This window comes from Ahaetulla prasina, chromosome 3 (genome assembly GCF_028640845.1).
Source record: "Ahaetulla prasina isolate Xishuangbanna chromosome 3, ASM2864084v1, whole genome shotgun sequence".
Classification (NCBI taxonomy): Eukaryota; Metazoa; Chordata; class Lepidosauria; order Squamata; family Colubridae; genus Ahaetulla; species Ahaetulla prasina.
The window spans coordinates 33814758-33831821 of NC_080541.1; the positions used below are offsets into that span (position 1 = coordinate 33814758).

Genomic DNA, 17064 nt, shown 5'->3' on the forward strand with positions numbered 1-17064 from the left:
CTCAGCCTCATCGCTGTCTGTCTCCATTGCCAGCTTCGCAGGCTGCTGGCAGACCACAACAGCAATTAAGATTCGTGCAACATTACTTGCATTAATGACTCCAAAATGATTCAAACAGATGGTTCATTTCAGTGGCATTAACCCCCACCCCAAGAAAGGAATTGTGTGCATGTGTGCTTTTCTCTTGCAGAACTGGCTCTTAACAAGCATAATGATAATTTAAAGAAAAGCAGAAGAAAAAAACTTAAGCACACACCAATCACTTTGTTAGCATCAGTAACTTCTCTCCTCCTCTCTCCCTCCTTCCCTCTTTTCTGCATGCCTGCTTCCGTCCAGATGTGGGCTGGCTCTTGGGTGGACAGACCAACGACGTCACGGAAAAGCCCTGTCTCTGATCAGATGGGCTTAATATAAACCAGGTTTGTTGAGAAAGAATTAAGGGAGGCAGTCCTTGAACAGACGAAGGATTTTCTGTGGGAGATTTGCTGGTGTTCCATACTTGGAGAACTAAGGGAGTCTGATCAAGATCATCACCTGGCTGCAAACAAACCAACCATCCAGCAAGGTAGTATTTCTTTTCCAAGAATAAATTAATAACCCTTCTTTTAAGCACCAAAGCAGACTTGTATACAGAGAGCAAAAAGAAAGGTGGGGGGGGGGAAGGTGTATTTGAAATAAAAGTTAAAAGTTGCATCAGAACTAGCTTGTATTTCTTCACTGAACTCAGATTATTAACTGTCCAATTGGTTGCATACAGTGAGAAAAGGACCATAGCTATAGAAAATGATTCTGTCTTTTCTAAAAGTGATATTTTTGACTAGAATGAGCGAGAAGCATATTCAATATGCAGGCGTTTGATACTATTCTTCCTTGAGAAAGTTCCTGTGAGCGGGGCAGAAAATGGTAGTCTGTGCTTTTCTGCATGGCATTTCTTTACATCCCTGGGCATCTCAAGTTTGGGGCTTTTGCAGGGAGCTGCAAATGATAGAGAAGTGTTTGCGTCTTAAATGTCAGGTAGAACATCATTTTGCTTGCATGCCTTAGCTTCCAAAGCGGTGGAATTCCTGTTCATGGGACCAAATGATGGACCAAATGCTCACTTTGAAGGAGAGCCGTTATGCGAATGCTGCTCTTAGGTTCACTTTGGAAAAGGGCCATTAGCCTTCTCTTCTATTCTGCCTGTTAGCTTTAAAGGTGTCGTTTCAGCTGAGAAAGAACCAAGAACCAGGCTTTAGCCTGAATAAGCCAAATGTCTAAAGAGTTGTCTTGACCAGAGCTGGTGAGCAATTTTCCTAAAAATGGTAGCTGCAAATGTTCCTGGCCCTCAAGAATTACCTCGCAGCATTGTTTCTTACCAGTGCTGAACAATCCACCCTGCAAAGTTATAAACTATCTGTAGGCAAGGGAGGATAGTCCTGGCTTACTGCTCTTGAGATGAATTACAGCTTTTTACAGTAGAAGGGAATTTTTACACCACGGACATAGCATGGATACACTTTTGAACTATTTCCTCCTCCACATAGCAAGATTTGTGTCGTTAACTGATCCTTCAAGGGCAAAAGGAAGTAACTTAGGTATGTTAAGGGGCATGCATAAGAGCACAAACGTGCCTACCGTTCCTGTCCTATTGTTTCCTTTCATTATATCCAATTAATATAGTTATTACATACCTATGCTGATATATATGCTTATATATTATATAGTTATTTCATGCTTATGCTTATATATACTGTGTGACAAAATAAAAAAAATAAATGCTCTTACTGTTTCTTAAAGACTGTTAGATGAGACAGGGATTTTTGCCATCCCTTCTTTCTTCTGTAGCACCTTGTTGCAGGGGTGAAATGCTCCCGGTTCTGACTGGATCGCCCAATCCGGTAGCGATGGTGGCGGGTGGTTCAGAGAACCGGTAGCAAAAATCCCTGCCCCCCCCGCCCATGCCCAGCTGAGCTGCACAATCATCAGAGAGTTTTTTTTTTACTTTTAAAAGCATTTTTTCTTCGCCCGAAAAAATGCTTTTAAAAGTTAAAAAAAAAGCCTCTGATGATTGGGTGGCTCAGCTGGGATCGTCAGAACCCTTTGAAAGCATTTTTTACAACCTCTTCGGCTGAAGAGGTTGTAGAAAAAATGCTTCTAAAAGTAAAAAAAAAAAAGTTGGCCACCCCCACCCAGTCACATTACCCCCTCCCCCACCAAGCCAAACCCACAGAACCAATAGTAACAAATTTTACATTCCACCCTTGCCTTGTTGCCCACTTGTGGCTGCAGGGCTGCTTTTCAGGAGTACAGGGAGCAGAAACAAAGCAGAATTGTCAAAGATGACCTTCTTGTCCTCTTCCTCCAGGATAAGTGGATTTCTAGTAAGTTTTCTTCTATGCAGTAAAACTATGTTTCTTGGTTGGATGGCTTTTTTAGATGGCACCATTCTGCCACTTAGCCTGCACTCTTATTCAGAGCAACAGCCATCCACACGTCACATGATCAGGTGGAGGAAACAAACCAGGTTTTGTATTCAAGTTTGAGGTATTGGTGAGCAGTTGTTACAATTCCCAAGCCCTCAACTGCCTCTTAAGGAGGAAGTTCCACTGCTATGAGCATCTTTCCCCTATTTTAGCTCTTTGAAGCTATATTCAGGAAGGGAATGGGACAACTCGCTGCAGCCAACTCACTACGGCCAACTCATCACGGGACAACTCACTGCAGGACAATTCAACAGTTCAATTTAATTGGCATCCTTTGCAGGGGTGAAATCCAGCAGGTTCTGACAGATTCTGGAGAACCGGTAGCGGAAATTTTGAGTAGTTTGGAGAACCGGCAAATACCACCTCTGGCTGGCCCCAGAGTGGGGTGGGAATGGGGATTTTGCAGAATTCTTCCCCTGGAGTGGGTGGGAATGGAGATTTTGCAATATCCTTCCTCTGCCACACTACCAAGCCACGCCCACCAAGCCACGCCCACCAAGTCACACCACATCCACCAAGCTACACCCACAGAACCGGTAGTAAAAAAATTTGGATTTCACCACTGATCCTTTGGCATCCTTTCTTTAATGATTCTATTCCACTATTTCTTCAATATTAATGTAACTCTTGTCCTGTGGTGAATTAGCCAGGGTGAGTTATGCCACAGCGAGTTGGCCATGGCAAGTTGGCTGCGGCAAGTTGGCCATGGCGAGTTGTCATAGGACCTTCAGGCATGCTAAGGAAGGGTTTCACTTGTGGGCATTCTCCATGTCAGACAGACAATGTATGCAACCTACTGGTACTTGTGGTGCTCACCATTTCATGGTTGCTGTTTTCTAGTCTTGAAAGAGAAGAGCCATGACCCTGAACAACGTCACCATGCGTCGCAACAGTGCCAGTAGTTGTGGTGCCTTGCAGCCTCAGCAACAACGCTGGAGTGTTCCACCAGACGGGAAGCATCTGGTAGTGCAGAAAGAAACCCAAGAGGCAAACCATCAGAAAAGGTACACCCTCAACCATGAAGAATATTGTCGCAAAAGCTGGTCATCGGAGTCCTCTGATTCTGTCATCTCCACTGAGCCAGGAAACATCTGCTATCGAGTAGTTCTCATAGGGGAACAAGGAGTTGGCAAAACTACCATTGCGAGTGTCTTTGCAGGTGTGCATGACAGCCTGGACAGCGATTGTGAACTTCTGGGAGGTAGGTGTTTTTGTTCCTTGCGCCCTACCCCCCAGGTTTAGTTAAAACTTTTTGGGTGAGAGGTCTTTGGGAACAAGCAAAAATAAAACACAATAATTCAGAGTTCCTGATCTTGAAGTCGTAATGCTTTGGCCTCCAAAGTTATTTCAGAATATGATTCTCTATTAAGGAAGATGGCAGAGTCAGATGGGAGTTGGAAGGAGCTATTTTGAGTTGGCATTGGAATGCCAACTTCATTTAATTTTTTTTTTTAAATTTACATTTATATCCCGCCCTTCTCCGAAGACTCAGGGCGGCTTACAGTGTGTAAGGCAATAGTCTCATTCTATTTGTATATTTACAAAGTCAACTTATTGCCCCCCCAACAATCTGGGTCCTCATTTTACCTACCTTATAAAGGATGGAAGGCTGAGTCAACCTTGGGCCTGGTGGGACTAGAACCTGCAGTAATTGCAAGCAGCTGTGTTTTAATAACAGGCTATCTTACAGCCTGAACCACCACGGCCCACGGCCCAATTTTGCTTTCCTTATTTTAATGAATACAGAAACTGAGCTCTCATCCTAATGTAGTATGCCTTTAAAAAAAGGTATTAGTTGAATAATGTATACATTTGTAAATCCAATGTTCAAAAATGCATGATGTAAGGAAATCTTGTTTGTAAGAACTTGTTTGTACATTAGATCACAGTGTGAAGAAAAAGATCAGGCTTTAAGAAATGTACCCCCAATAAATCCCAATGTTAGCACAAACTTTAAAAGAAAATTCTCAGGCTCAACAAACCAAATTGGACAAATGTGCAAATTTGAGAAAAGCTGAACTTGAAGTGTGAAAAATGAGAAACAAAGAGAAATCAAAACTGTTGGGTTTTTTCCTAATAAATCCACCAAAATGCTTATGTTTCAGTTTTGGGCACATACTGTTTCATTAAGATCATGTGTCTTAAGGGCGATGATTATAAAAGCTGCTGATACTTGCTGTGAAGGAGTTAATGCCTCTGGACAATTTTCATAAACATTCAACATGTGCAGAATTCTAGCCGCTTCATCATCTTTTCAATTCAAGCAAGACACATCATTAATGAGTTTTCAAAAGATACATATTATAGAAAAAGGTGATATGAAAATTAGAATAATGGTATAGAAGCAGCTGATGGGATTAAGAAATGTATTCATATGAGAAAAGTAAGATTTCTATACATTATTATTCATCTCATATGAAATAAAGAAATGAGATCAGCTCAGAAGACAAACTTGGCGTTAAAATACTTTTAAAACACTTCTATTAAGCGAACTATCCCAGGATTTGGACAAGGTATTAGAAACAAGCAAAATTAGAGTTTATGTTAAAAAAAGCATTGGAAGCATTGAATTCAGAGATGAATTCTGAAATTGCATTTGCATGTATCTGGGACTATGGCAGAATCAACCTCAATGGGGATATTTCTGAGTAGACATGTGAAGGAATGCACTACTATAGTGTAACTTTATATATGTCTAGCTAGAAATGTCCTTCAAAGTCAAATGTAATAAAACAGAGAATTTTAGGGTGGGGACCCACTTTCAAATAACCCTGCATTAGAGTATACTGTAATATTTTTTTTAATAAATTAGGCTTGCTGAAATTATTCACTCATTTCAGTTTTCCTTAACCTGCTATCCTCCAGCTGTGTTGGACTACAACCCTAATAATCCTGATTAGCCATTCTTTGGCTGAGCACGATGAGTATTGTACTTCATCATTCCTGAAGGCACCAGGTTGGAGGAGACTGTATTGATTTGCCTTTGGATTAAATAAAAGATAGCCCCAATTAATTGGTCTGCAATTTTTAAAGCATGATTTGATTATTTCAATAAGTCAATATTTATATTACAGTTCAAATTCTCCTTTCATTAAAAAAGGATGTGATATGTAAAAAAGCATATCATACACTGTACACCCCTCTTCCAATAATTTACTTTTAAAATGGATTTGTTAAAAATATAATAATTAAAGTCCTATCTTCTTTTTGTGATTGGTGGGCATTATTTTAAATTTTACAGATTGGCACTGCAGTAATAATAGCCTAAATTATTCAATAGCATAAGCACTTTATTTATTCCATGAGTAACTTATATTGCAACATATGGAACTATAGGTGGGGTATATATGATTAAAAAAATCTCTTCAGAATCTGATTTCAAAATTGATTACACTTGGAATTGGGAGTGAGAAATTCAAGAAGATGGAGAGGAAACCAAGATTTGGGGATCTTTTTTGCACCATCTTCAAGCAATATGGAACTGGAACCTTCTGAGCATTTGTTTGTTGTTGGGATTCTGGGAATTGTAGTCATAACAGTGGAGGATTTTACAATTTGGAGGATTTTACAATTTGGGAAGGTTGCTACAAAGTAGGGCACAGGCAAATGCATGCAATCTTTTGCTCTATCAGGAATTTTAACTCCCTTGTAATATCCTTTAAGACAGTGGTGAAATCTAATTTTTTTTACTACCGGTTCTGTGGGTGTGGCATGGTGGGCGTGGTGTCACTTGGTGGGCGTGGCAGGGAAAGGATACTGCAAAATCCCCATTCCCTCCCCACACCTGGGGGGAAATCTCCATTCCCATCCCACTCTGGGGCCAGCCAGAGGTGGTATTTGCCGCTTCTCTGAACTGCTCAAAATTTCTGCTATTGGTGCTCCAGAGCCTGTCAGAACCTGCTGGATTTCACCCCTGCTTTAAGAAGCATAAAAATATAATATGCTCAAAATTTCTGCTACTGGTTCTCCAGAACCTGTCAGAACCTGCTGGATTTCACCCCTGCTTTAAGAAGCATAAAAATATAATAAAAATATAAGGAAGAGGATTGCTAATTTGTTGGTACTCTATGTAGGATCAGTCAAACTTTTTCTGAAAAAAGCCACCCCCTTGAATCTATGTACTTTTGCTCCAGAATAAAACTTACAGCTGTAATGCCTGCTCACCCATAAATTGAGTGAAAACAAATATTTTCCATTACTAAGCCTAACTGGAGCCTCCAGGACTGCCTGCAGCTCCCACGGGGGTCAAAAAGTCATGTTTGCTTTATTTATTTTTTTCCTTTTGGATCTTCTTTCTACTCTTCTTGTCCTACTTAGGAGAAAGAGAACTCCAGCAAAAAGTCAACACGGTCATTTTTTCTTGTAGGCTTCGTCTTTTTTTTTTCTATCATGGAAATTGTATAATAAATTATACAATTCTGGAACTCATGGAAATGTTCAGAACTTTGCCAGAGTCTGATATAAGAATGTCAGATGTAACAATTCCCCTCCCTGCAACATTTGTCTGGTGTGATGGCCTGGAGTGGAAAGAACAGGCATGAAATACAGTCAAAATAGATTTACCTGCCCTGTTGATAGATAACAGCAGTGAATCTATATTTTCTGATTTGGTATCTGGAGATTATTTATTTCAAATGCAACCCAAAAAAATTCCCAAAATAATTTTTCTCACTGTGAAAGAATCAGTTGAAAATTATGCCTTATCTTGTATCAGACCTCAGTTAGAATGAAGTCCAAGATACAAAAAATTGACAGACAGAGGCCTCCTCCAAATGTTTCTTTAATCATGGTGGGTTTTTTTAATGGAATTGAAGAAAACATTATTGCATGCTTGGTTGGGGGTTCTAGACATTGCATCTAATTTTAATTAAATGTGGATAATATGAAATTTAAAGTTGATTTATGGGAGCCCCATCTCCAGATACTTGTGTGTATCTCCTTGTTGGCTACTCAAGTGTTAAGCATGGTTCCCAATGCAGAAAAAATGTTTTATTCTTGATTTTGTTCCATAGAGCAGGGATCTCCAACCTTGGCAACTTTAAGACTTGTGGACTTTAACTCCCAGAATTCTTTAGCCAGCTTTACTTTGCTGGCTGAGGGATTCTGGGAGTTGAAGTCCACAAGTCTTAAAGTTGCCAAGGTTGGAGATCCCTGACATAGAGCACATTTTGTTGGTTAAAATGGAGAGATACAATTGATGAAGAGTTTTGTTAAACTTAAACGTCTACCTAATTTTTCCCACCTGAAGTACTTCTTTTTTGGTATGGCATCCGCAATCAACAGGCTATGGATGATTTATTTAATTTCTGCCGAAGGGGGAATCTTTACCTTTCTAACCTTTCCTTTGCCTCACATTAAACTCTTAGTTACCTAGTAACAAGAAAAACTAAAAGAATATCACATATTTTTGTGTTCTCCATTCTAGAAGACACCTACGAACGAACTTTGCAGGTGGATGGAGAAAGTGCAAACATAATGCTTTTGGACGTTTGGGAAAACAAGGTAGTATGCAATACCATTTTGTGAGGCAGAAGTTTTTATTGCCCTATGTTCATGTGTATATTCTCATTCTTTAATTCTGATGAGCGAAATACATAGTTACATAAATGCATTCTTTTTTAAAGAATCCCTAAATTTAGTTGCAAGCACAGTTAGAAATATTGAGAAGTCAAACTTCAGGAATCCTCTGTGTGGCCACCAGTTACTTCTTGAATGAAATTTTTACTTTGTGTGCAGGGAGAGACTGCATTTAAGAATTAAATTCACAGTTTTTAGATTGGATACTGTGTGTGTGTGTGTGTGTGTGTGTTGGCTGAAAGCCTGAAAGTACTTATTTTGTTGTTCCTGAAGGTTATGATGGCACAAAGTGACCAGTTAAGAAATTTGAGACCAGTTTTGAATAACCAGCTCTCAGTTCTAACTAAGATCAGGCTGCTATTTTTTCCACACAGCACCAGGGCTATAGATTTTCTTCCAGTTTGGAAATGGCTAGTCCCTTCCCTGCTTTCCAGCAGACTATAAACAAGTTTTTAATTTTCTTTTAAGTACTACTGCTTGATATTTGGTATATTGGGAAGTGTGTGGTGGGTGTACATGTAGTTACAATCTTGCATTTCCAAATTGAAAACTACTTTGCTTATCCCTGTTTTAATACACAACTTTGTTTAAATTAAGATTAAACTCTGAGTAAGTATTAGAGATAAAAGTAAATATGCTGTCAAACTGACCACTACATGGGTCCATCCGTGTTAAATGCAAAAGCAATTTGCCATTCACTTCTGTTGGCCAGAAAGCTAGCTAGGTATGGGAACCAGGTTTGAAAAAGTCAATGTCCACATGGGATTAAAGAAATACAAAACTCTTTTATTGGTCTACAGTAGAAGAAGAGGATGCTCCTCGGCTTTTGCCCAAGGATCATGCCAAAAATCAGGTCACTTTTATACAATTTAATAGCGGGAACAAAAATAGGAGAATCCCTAACTGGTTACAAAGTTACATGACAGTCACACATGTGTACAAAACAAAGCCATCCCATAATACTCCATTATTTATTTAATTCTAATCATATAAATTCACTACCATTGTGTTGTTTTTTAAGATGCTAATAATGAGCTTTATTTACCTCTACATCTTTGTCTGGACACCTCTACAATGATTGCTTAAGCTAAATATTGTGTTGCTTTCTTTGATTCCAGTAATGGGTTTGTTTGCAACATATCTTAGCTGAGTGTCAAAGCTACTACTTGTTAGTTCTTCTATATAGGAGACGTTTGAGATCAGATTGGTCCCTTCTGCCTCTTAATTGCAGGTGTTAAATAAATGTTACTTCTAGCGGACAAGACACAACCAATAATTCTGGCTAAAGTTAAAGCTTATAAACTCTTTCATTTATTACTAAGCTAATAAATCACCGTGGCCTCAAATGGGAGGTATGCCATAGCTATGAGTGAGAGCCAGGCTCATTTTCACTTGTTCTATACTTCTTCTGGGACGCTCTGGCCAGCCTGCAACCCTGAAATTTCCTAGTGGCTTCCTATTTGCTACACTTATCACTTCCTTAGACTCTACATTGGGGAAACAGTCAATATTTGCAGTGGTATGTTTTGATCCCTATTATAATTCTTTAAATTACTACCCCATTCAGGTTGGAAAGCAAGGAGTGACATTTGTAGGACCATATGTCTAATAATTTTTCTGAACTGATCTTGGCTAGTTGCATTCGAAGGACTCCATTTAATTGGGCTATGGGTTGCAATTTAAGTCCCTATAAACAAATACTTGATTGACTTGGATTAAGATCTGGGCACATTTAGTAAGGTAATAGAATGAAGGTCCTTTCTTTCACAGTCCATTCCCACATGCTAAACAGAGTGTATGAGAATTCTGCTCAAGGAATGGAAAGTGAAATGGTGTAAATTGTAAGGAGAAAGAGATTCCTTTCTAAATGAGTGGAATTCCATCCATAACATTTTCAGAGGTTTATAAGAATGATTTGATTATGAGGGCAAGGAAGGACATTTACACCACCTATTATACATATCTACACCTGGATCCAATTCACTGATTATTTTGTAGACATGCATTGCTAGAACAACAAGGAGTATTGCCAAAATGCTTTGGGAATCATGTCAGCAATTTAAGTAATAGGTGAGTCTTCCACAGTAGCCATTTTGTGTCAGATGCTTTCAAAATTCTAACTATAAGATAGAATCCCCGTTAAATTGAATACCACTGAGGTACTGAATGCATTTCACCTGAATTTGGTGAAAAAGAGATTTTGCAAATCAAAAGCAAAATTGTATATGCAAGGGACCTTGTAATACAATGCTTGTTTACGAATATGAGCAATGCATTTAAAATAATGAAAGCTTTATGATTATAGTAACCAGCAACATTTAGTATTTCTCCTGTAGATGATGGGCTTCCAGGTGTGAAGCCTAAACTTCTGACTCTAGATCTCTTCTTATTTGAGTAGAATGAAAACGGATGGCTCCAAGATCAGTGCATGAAAGTTGGAGATGCATATGTCATTGTCTATTCCATCACGGACCGGGCAAGCTTTGAAAGAGCATCTGAGCTAAGGATTCGGCTTCGCAGGGCACGGAAGATGGAAGACCTTCCTATTATTTTAGTGGGCAATAAAAGTGACCTAGTAAGGCGCCGTGAAGTTTCTGTTTCAGGTAAGGATGTTTCTCTTCAAATATTTTTGCTTCAACTCTTTAGATGCTGTGATTGTAGACGTATCTACATCATGACCTGTTTGCACAACAATGATGAGTGGGGGATGGTAGAGGTGTTTTGAATTCCAAAAGGGAATTCATTGACAGTACAAGTAGTCCTTGACTTGCAACAGTTTGTTTAGTGACCATTTGAAGTTAAAATGGCACTGAAAAAAGTTTTTCACACTTATGACCACTGCAGCATCCCCATGGTCACGTGATCAAGATTCAGATGCTTGGCAACTGGTTCATATTTATGTCCCAGATCGTGTGATCATCTTTATCAACCTTCTGACGAGCAAAGTCAATGGGGAAGCCAGATTTACGACTCTGTTACTAACTTAACAACTGCAGTGATTCACTTAGCAAGTGTGGTAAGCAAGATCATAAAATGGGGCAAAACTTACTCAACAACGGTCTCAGCAACAGAAATTTTGGGCTCAGTTGTGGTCATAAGTCAAGGAGTACTTGTAGTGAAGTGGCACTATTGAAACTAACTTCATGCAGGGAGACATTTTATCTTTTAAGTCCGTGTTTTGCTTTTTTAGGAGATTTTGGGAATCGAAGTCCGCATATATTAAAGTTTCTAAGATTGAAGAGCACTATTAATACTTCTGAATTATTTTGTATTCAAATATTTTCCAGAGGGCCGAGCCTGTGCCGTAGTCTTTGATTGTAAGTTCATTGAGACCTCAGCAGCTGTACAGCATAATGTCAGGGAGCTGTTTGAAGGCATCGTACGTCAAGTTCGTCTGAGAAGGGACAGCAGAGAAAAGAACGAGAAGAGGCTGGCATATCAAAAGAGAAAAGAGACCATCCCTAAGAAGGCGAGGCGATTCTGGGGGAAGATTGTAGCCCGAAAAAACAAGAATATGGCTTTCAAACTGAAGTCCAAATCTTGCCATGATCTCTCTGTCCTTTAGGAACTTGGGGACACATCCAGACTTTTATCTATCACAAATATGCCACATAATCTCCAGAACTGAGAAAAATCAATCTATATTAGATTGGTCAACACAGCTGATCTGGAATCACAATTGTGATTACTGTGATGGTGTATGCCTGCAATACAGTAAGCATGGCCTCATGCATGGAAGAAGGAATGTCATCTATATGTTTGGTTTATATGAGCGCACTGGATTGGGAACAGCATTTTTATGCTCTCTGAAAGAACATTCCAAACAATATAGTAAGATGAGCCTGAAAAAACACAACCAGTTTCCTATGGAAAGGGGAACTCCTATAGTTGCCTTCTTCCAAACCAACCAGTTGCTTTTCTTAAGTGTGCACTGCTAAGTCTTATTCTTACAATATCATCTGTTGCAGTGGCTAGATAGCAGCAGCAGCAGCAGCAGCAGCAGCAGCAGCAGCAGCAGCAGCAGCAGCAGCAGCAGATAATCAGATGCTTGGATCACTAGGACCGCTAAAGCCGGCCACCCATTGATGGTTATTGTCATGAAGTCAACACTGTCCCAATTCTAAATCCATTCACTTCCTGCCCTACTGGCCCTGTGTCCATTTGTATTCTGATCATCTTCCTAATTGCACCTGCATGTTGCTTTGCAGCCTGAGATTCTAAAAGATAAAGTAGGCAGGCATTGCCACAGATCTGATATCAAATTCAATTCTTTCTGGCTTTTGTATTATCCCGCCTCCTTGCCTCCTTGCTGCCAAATGAAACCATCAAAGCATAGCTACCTCTGAAATAAAAGCACATCCATCACAAACCAGCAGTTGCTACAGCATAGCACCATTCAATTAAGGGGACCACTGAAGAGGCAGGGAGAAAATATCTTGATGTGGTATGGGCACATGTGCCTTTGAGTCAGCATTGACTCCTGGGGACTGTCAGAAAAAGTCCCTGCATTTTTCTTGGCAGGATTTTGGAAGTGGTATGCCATTGCCTCCTTCCAAGGGCTAATACCGAATGGTTGGCCAAGATCACCCAGCTGGCTATGTACCTAAGGCGGGACAAGCACTCACAGATTCTCAATTTCTAGCAGGTGCCTTAATAACTACACCAAACTGGCACTCCTTAATATGGTAGGGTTAATTATCAAGAGATGCTTATGCTGTTGTGATCCAATATGGAGAATTAGTCTGAATACCGATAATAAAGAATGTTGGGAATTTTAATTGCGTAATTATAGAATAAATATTTTCTTATTTCTCTCTCGAGCCATTCAGAATTCCTAAAAACAGCATGTTAAAGCCAGACACGCTCAGGAAAGGGGAGGACATTAGCTCACGCGTGAAGGGGAATTCCTGTCTGAATTCAGTTCAGTTTTTGCTGTAAATTACTGCAAATCAACTTTTGCTTGTGTCACCCTACAGCAATGTTATGGTAGGAATGGTAGATCCTGAGAATGAAACTCAAGGGTGAGATGTAAATTTTTGAGAAGGTGGATTGCTTTTTAGTAAAAACCAAAAAGAGAGTTTGTGCTCAAAACAACTGTTTATGACATTACTTTTATATTTATTATCGTTCAATTATTAATTGTATTTTCAATAGGTGAGCTCGAAGAAGGGAGAGATAGGACTGTGGAAAATGTAGTATTGAAATATATTTATTAAACGATTTCTTTAGAAACTGTTGGTTTTTGTTACTGTTTTCTATTAGCTTTTGGATTAAGCAACGTTTATTTACATACCTTAAAAATCAATAAAATATTTCATTGCTTTTGAAATTAAATCTCAAATGTTCCTTCTTTAATGGTGTGATGAAAGTTTAGTTCACACAGGAAAATATCTGGTTTTTTACTTTTATGTAATACAATATCAACATGCGGATCTACCAAAAGCAGCTTATATATTCACTAGTTCTAAAAGATGATCAGTGTACTTAACCCTTCGTATTTGTAATTTGTTTCTTAAATTGTGAACTCTCAGTTTAAAAATTATAAATTTAATAAATAAATTAATTTAAACAAAAGTTTTCAGTCATTAAAAGCAAGTAATGGGATCTCGAAGGCCAGATCCTGAAGATGAAACTGAAATACTTTGGCCACTTAATGAGAAGGAAGGACTCACTGGAGAAGAGCCTAATGCTGGGAACAATTGAGGGCAAAAGAAGAAGGGAACGGCAGAGAGTGAGGTGGCTGGATGGAGTGACTGAAGCAGTAGGTGTGAGCTTAAATGGACAACAAAGGATGGTAGAGGACAGGAAGGCCTGGAGGAATGTTGTCCATGGGGTCGCGATGGGTCGGACATGACTTCGCAGCTAACAACAACGGGAATTCACCCTGTTGAATCTGTTGACTTTCCAGCTGACAAGCATAACATACTGTGTTCATTTTATACTGTGAGTTATTTAATTATCACATTTACATCTGTTATCTACTATGACTGCCTCTTCCCTATTACATCTACTCAGCCCAGCAGAACAGGAAGGCAGGATATGTTGCAGGTCCCATCTATTAGGGATGTACTTCTGCTGGGACCATAAAAAAGGACTTCTCGATCATTTCTGAGGGACAATTGGCTCCCAGCTTGCTTGTTGCTTTTCTGAAAGACTCTGAAGATATGGTTATGTAGGTGGGTATGGGGACCATGAATAGAGATGGAGCTGATCAAGTGGTTGATTTGAAAATGATATTGTTGCCATCGGGTGGATTGGGGTGGGGTTTCATTGGTTTTTATGTTGTTGGGTTTTTAATATTGTAAATTGTCTGGAGTCACTGTTATGTGAGTTGGGCAGCCATATAAATTTAATAAATAAACATACTTATTATTAAATATAATTTAGCAATACATAAAAATAAAGTATATTATTAACATTAATTCAATATTAGGAAGAAAACTCAACCTCTTCTCTCAGCTTCCTAAAAATTCCATGCCTGAAGTCATCTCCTAGACAGAAAAACAGAAAATATGGATTTGGATAAACACATTCACTTGCCATTTTTTCCTCACTAGCTTCATGCTCTAGGTCAGATAACCTGGTGATCTTTTCACCTCTCCTTGATACAGAAGATCAGCTACAGATGAAGCATTTGCCATGATGAGGGAAGCTGTCCTTTTGCTCTTCTGGCTCTACATATCTGCATTTAGACCAACAGATTTATTATCTAAACGCAGGAACTAAAAACTTTCCAAGGCAGCATGAGCTCATTTTGTAGAATAAGTGAAATATAAACAAATAGCAAACAGATTAAAAGAGTTGGAAGGGAACTTGAAGGTAGAATAGAATAAAATAACAGAGTTGGAAGAGACCTTGGAGGTCTTCTAGTCCAACCCCCTGCCCAGGCAGGAAACCCTACACCATTTCAGATAAATGGTTATCCAACATTTTCTTAAAAATTTTCATTGTTGGAGCATTCACAACTTCTGCAGGCAAGTTGTTCCACTGATCAATAGTTCTGACTGTCAGGAAATTTCTCCTTAGTTCTAAGTTGCTTCTTTCCTTGATTAGTTTCCACCCATTGCTTCTTGTCCTACCCTCAGGTGCTTTGGAGAATAGTTTAAGTCCCTCTTCTTTGTGGCAACCCCTGAGATATTGGAAGACTGCTATCATGTCTCCCCTAGTCCTTCTTTTCATTAAACTAGACATACTGAGTTCCTGCAACCGTTCTTCATATGTTTTAGCCTCCAGTCCCCTAATCATCTTTGTTGCTCTTCTCTGCATTCTTTCTAGAGTCTGAACATCTTTTTTACATCGTGGCAATCAAAACTGAATGGATTATTCCAAGTGTGGTCTTACCAAGGCATTATAAAGTGGTATTAACACTTCACATGTTCTTGATTTTATCCCTCTGTTTAAGCAGCCCAGAACTGTATTGGCTTTTTTGGCAGCTTCTGCACACTGCTGGCTCATATCTAAATAGTTGTCCACTACGACTCCAAGATCCCTCTCACAGTTGCTACTATTGAGCAAGGTACCACATATACAGTACCTGTGCATTTTGGTTTTTTTTTGCCTAAATGTAGAACCTTATTTTGTTAGATAGCACCCAATGTTCAAGTTTGTCAAGATCCTTCTGTATCTTGAGCCTATCTTCTGGAGTGTTGGCTATTCCTGCCAGCTTGGTGTCATCTGCAAATTTGATGAGTTCCCCATGTATCCCCTCGTCGAAGTCATTGATGAAGATGTTGAAGAGTACTGGGACTAAAACAGAGCCTTGGGGTACTCCACTGCATACTTCCCTCCATGTGGATGTAGTTCCATTGAGGACTACACGTTGAGTGTGGTTGGTCAGCCAGTTACGAATCCATCTGGTGATGGTGCTGTCTAACCCACATTTTTCTACTTTATCTAGTAGTAGGTTATGGTCTACTTTATCAAATGCTTTACTGAAGTCCAAGTAAATTATATCGACAGCATTCCTCTGGTCCACTAATTTTGTCATTTTGTCAAAGAATGCAATAAGATTAGTCTGGCATGATCGGTTTTTGACAAACCCATGTTGGCTTTTGGTTATTACTTCGTTTGCTTCTAGGTTTGTTTCTATTTACTTTAGTAAGGGTTGATTGTTGACTTTCCTGGAATATTAAAACACATTCCATTTAGCATCGTAAAAGTAATTGGAAACTGTATTTTAATATCGGTATAATATCTACCTCATTCTATTTAACATATTTTCCACTTAGAAAGGCTTTCAGATGAAAACCAAATATCATGCTATGCATAAATAGCTTGAAGGCTATTTTTTCCTCTCAAAGCCACTTTGAAATGAAGAGATTATGAAGAAAAGATAGGGGGTGGTATAGTAATTGGGACATAATATATCTAACCCTACCAAACAAACTGGACTCCACAACACCTATTTATGTTATATTTTTGATCTGGAGAGATTGCCATCACAAACAGTTATTAAGAACTCTAATTTGAATAATCTCAAGAATTATCTTTGGATATATAAACCGTAACTTATGATTTAGCAGCCTTATCCATGAGTCAGATTGCTGTGGTTTATTTTTACAGACAAGCAAAATATGAGCCAAATTACTGGTATTTTCTGAAAGGTGGGTAACTAGAAACGACCAACTGAACCTGGAAGGCCTGACCTGACCATGTCTTTCAAGTGATTCTTCAGTATCTGAGTCATAGTTACGGTCTGAGTTACAGTGACTTTTGTCCTGGATATGGCTAGGAATGAAAACTTGTTCAAAGGTATCATCCTGTGGGTGGGTATGGTTCTTATCTGGAGTACGTGACACAACAATTCACTCTCTAACAATTCCCCTTGAAGTGCATGTTTGTGAGTTATGATGAAGATTATAGTACAGGAGATTAATGTGACAGCACAGCAGTATTTCCCTAGAATCTGTACATAGTGAAATACTAAGGATAAGAATTTTGGAGGCTCCAATGGATGATGCTGGTTTGGGAAAAGTTCCTTTAAAACAATATTTTTCAACCTCAACAACTTTAAGATGTAGGACTT

General features: G+C 39.0%; 1 protein-coding gene across 2 annotated transcripts; it reads left to right on the forward strand.

The window, feature by feature from the left end:
- Positions 1 to 377: 377 nt before the first annotated feature.
- On the forward strand, positions 378 to 13530 carry GEM (GTP binding protein overexpressed in skeletal muscle). Of its 2 annotated transcripts, none has more exons than XM_058178254.1 (5): positions 378 to 565; positions 3303 to 3663; positions 7888 to 7964; positions 10438 to 10642; positions 11327 to 13529. In XM_058178254.1, the coding sequence occupies exons 2-5, from the start codon at positions 3321 to 3323 to the stop codon at positions 11602 to 11604; spliced, it is 903 nt and encodes a 300-aa protein (XP_058034237.1). In that variant the 5' UTR covers positions 378 to 565; positions 3303 to 3320; the 3' UTR covers positions 11605 to 13529. The 2 variants fall into 2 exon arrangements, with proteins under 2 accessions (XP_058034237.1, XP_058034238.1); XM_058178255.1 differs by lacking the exon at positions 378 to 565 and adding an exon at positions 2270 to 2360 and having other exon boundaries at positions 11327 to 13530.
- The last annotated feature ends 3534 nt before the right edge of the window (positions 13531 to 17064 follow it).

Bases quoted from the DNA above. Each gene is read 5' to 3' on its own strand.
- GEM (XM_058178254.1), top strand. From the start codon at position 3,321: ATGACCCTGAACAACGTCACCATGCGTCGCAACAGTGCCAGTAGTTGT. The intron at 3,664-7,887 runs GTAGGTGTTTTT...TCTCCATTCTAG, and splicing joins CGATTGTGAACTTCTGGGAG to AAGACACCTACGAACGAACT. The intron at 10,643-11,326 runs GTAAGGATGTTT...AATATTTTCCAG, and splicing joins CCGTGAAGTTTCTGTTTCAG to AGGGCCGAGCCTGTGCCGTA.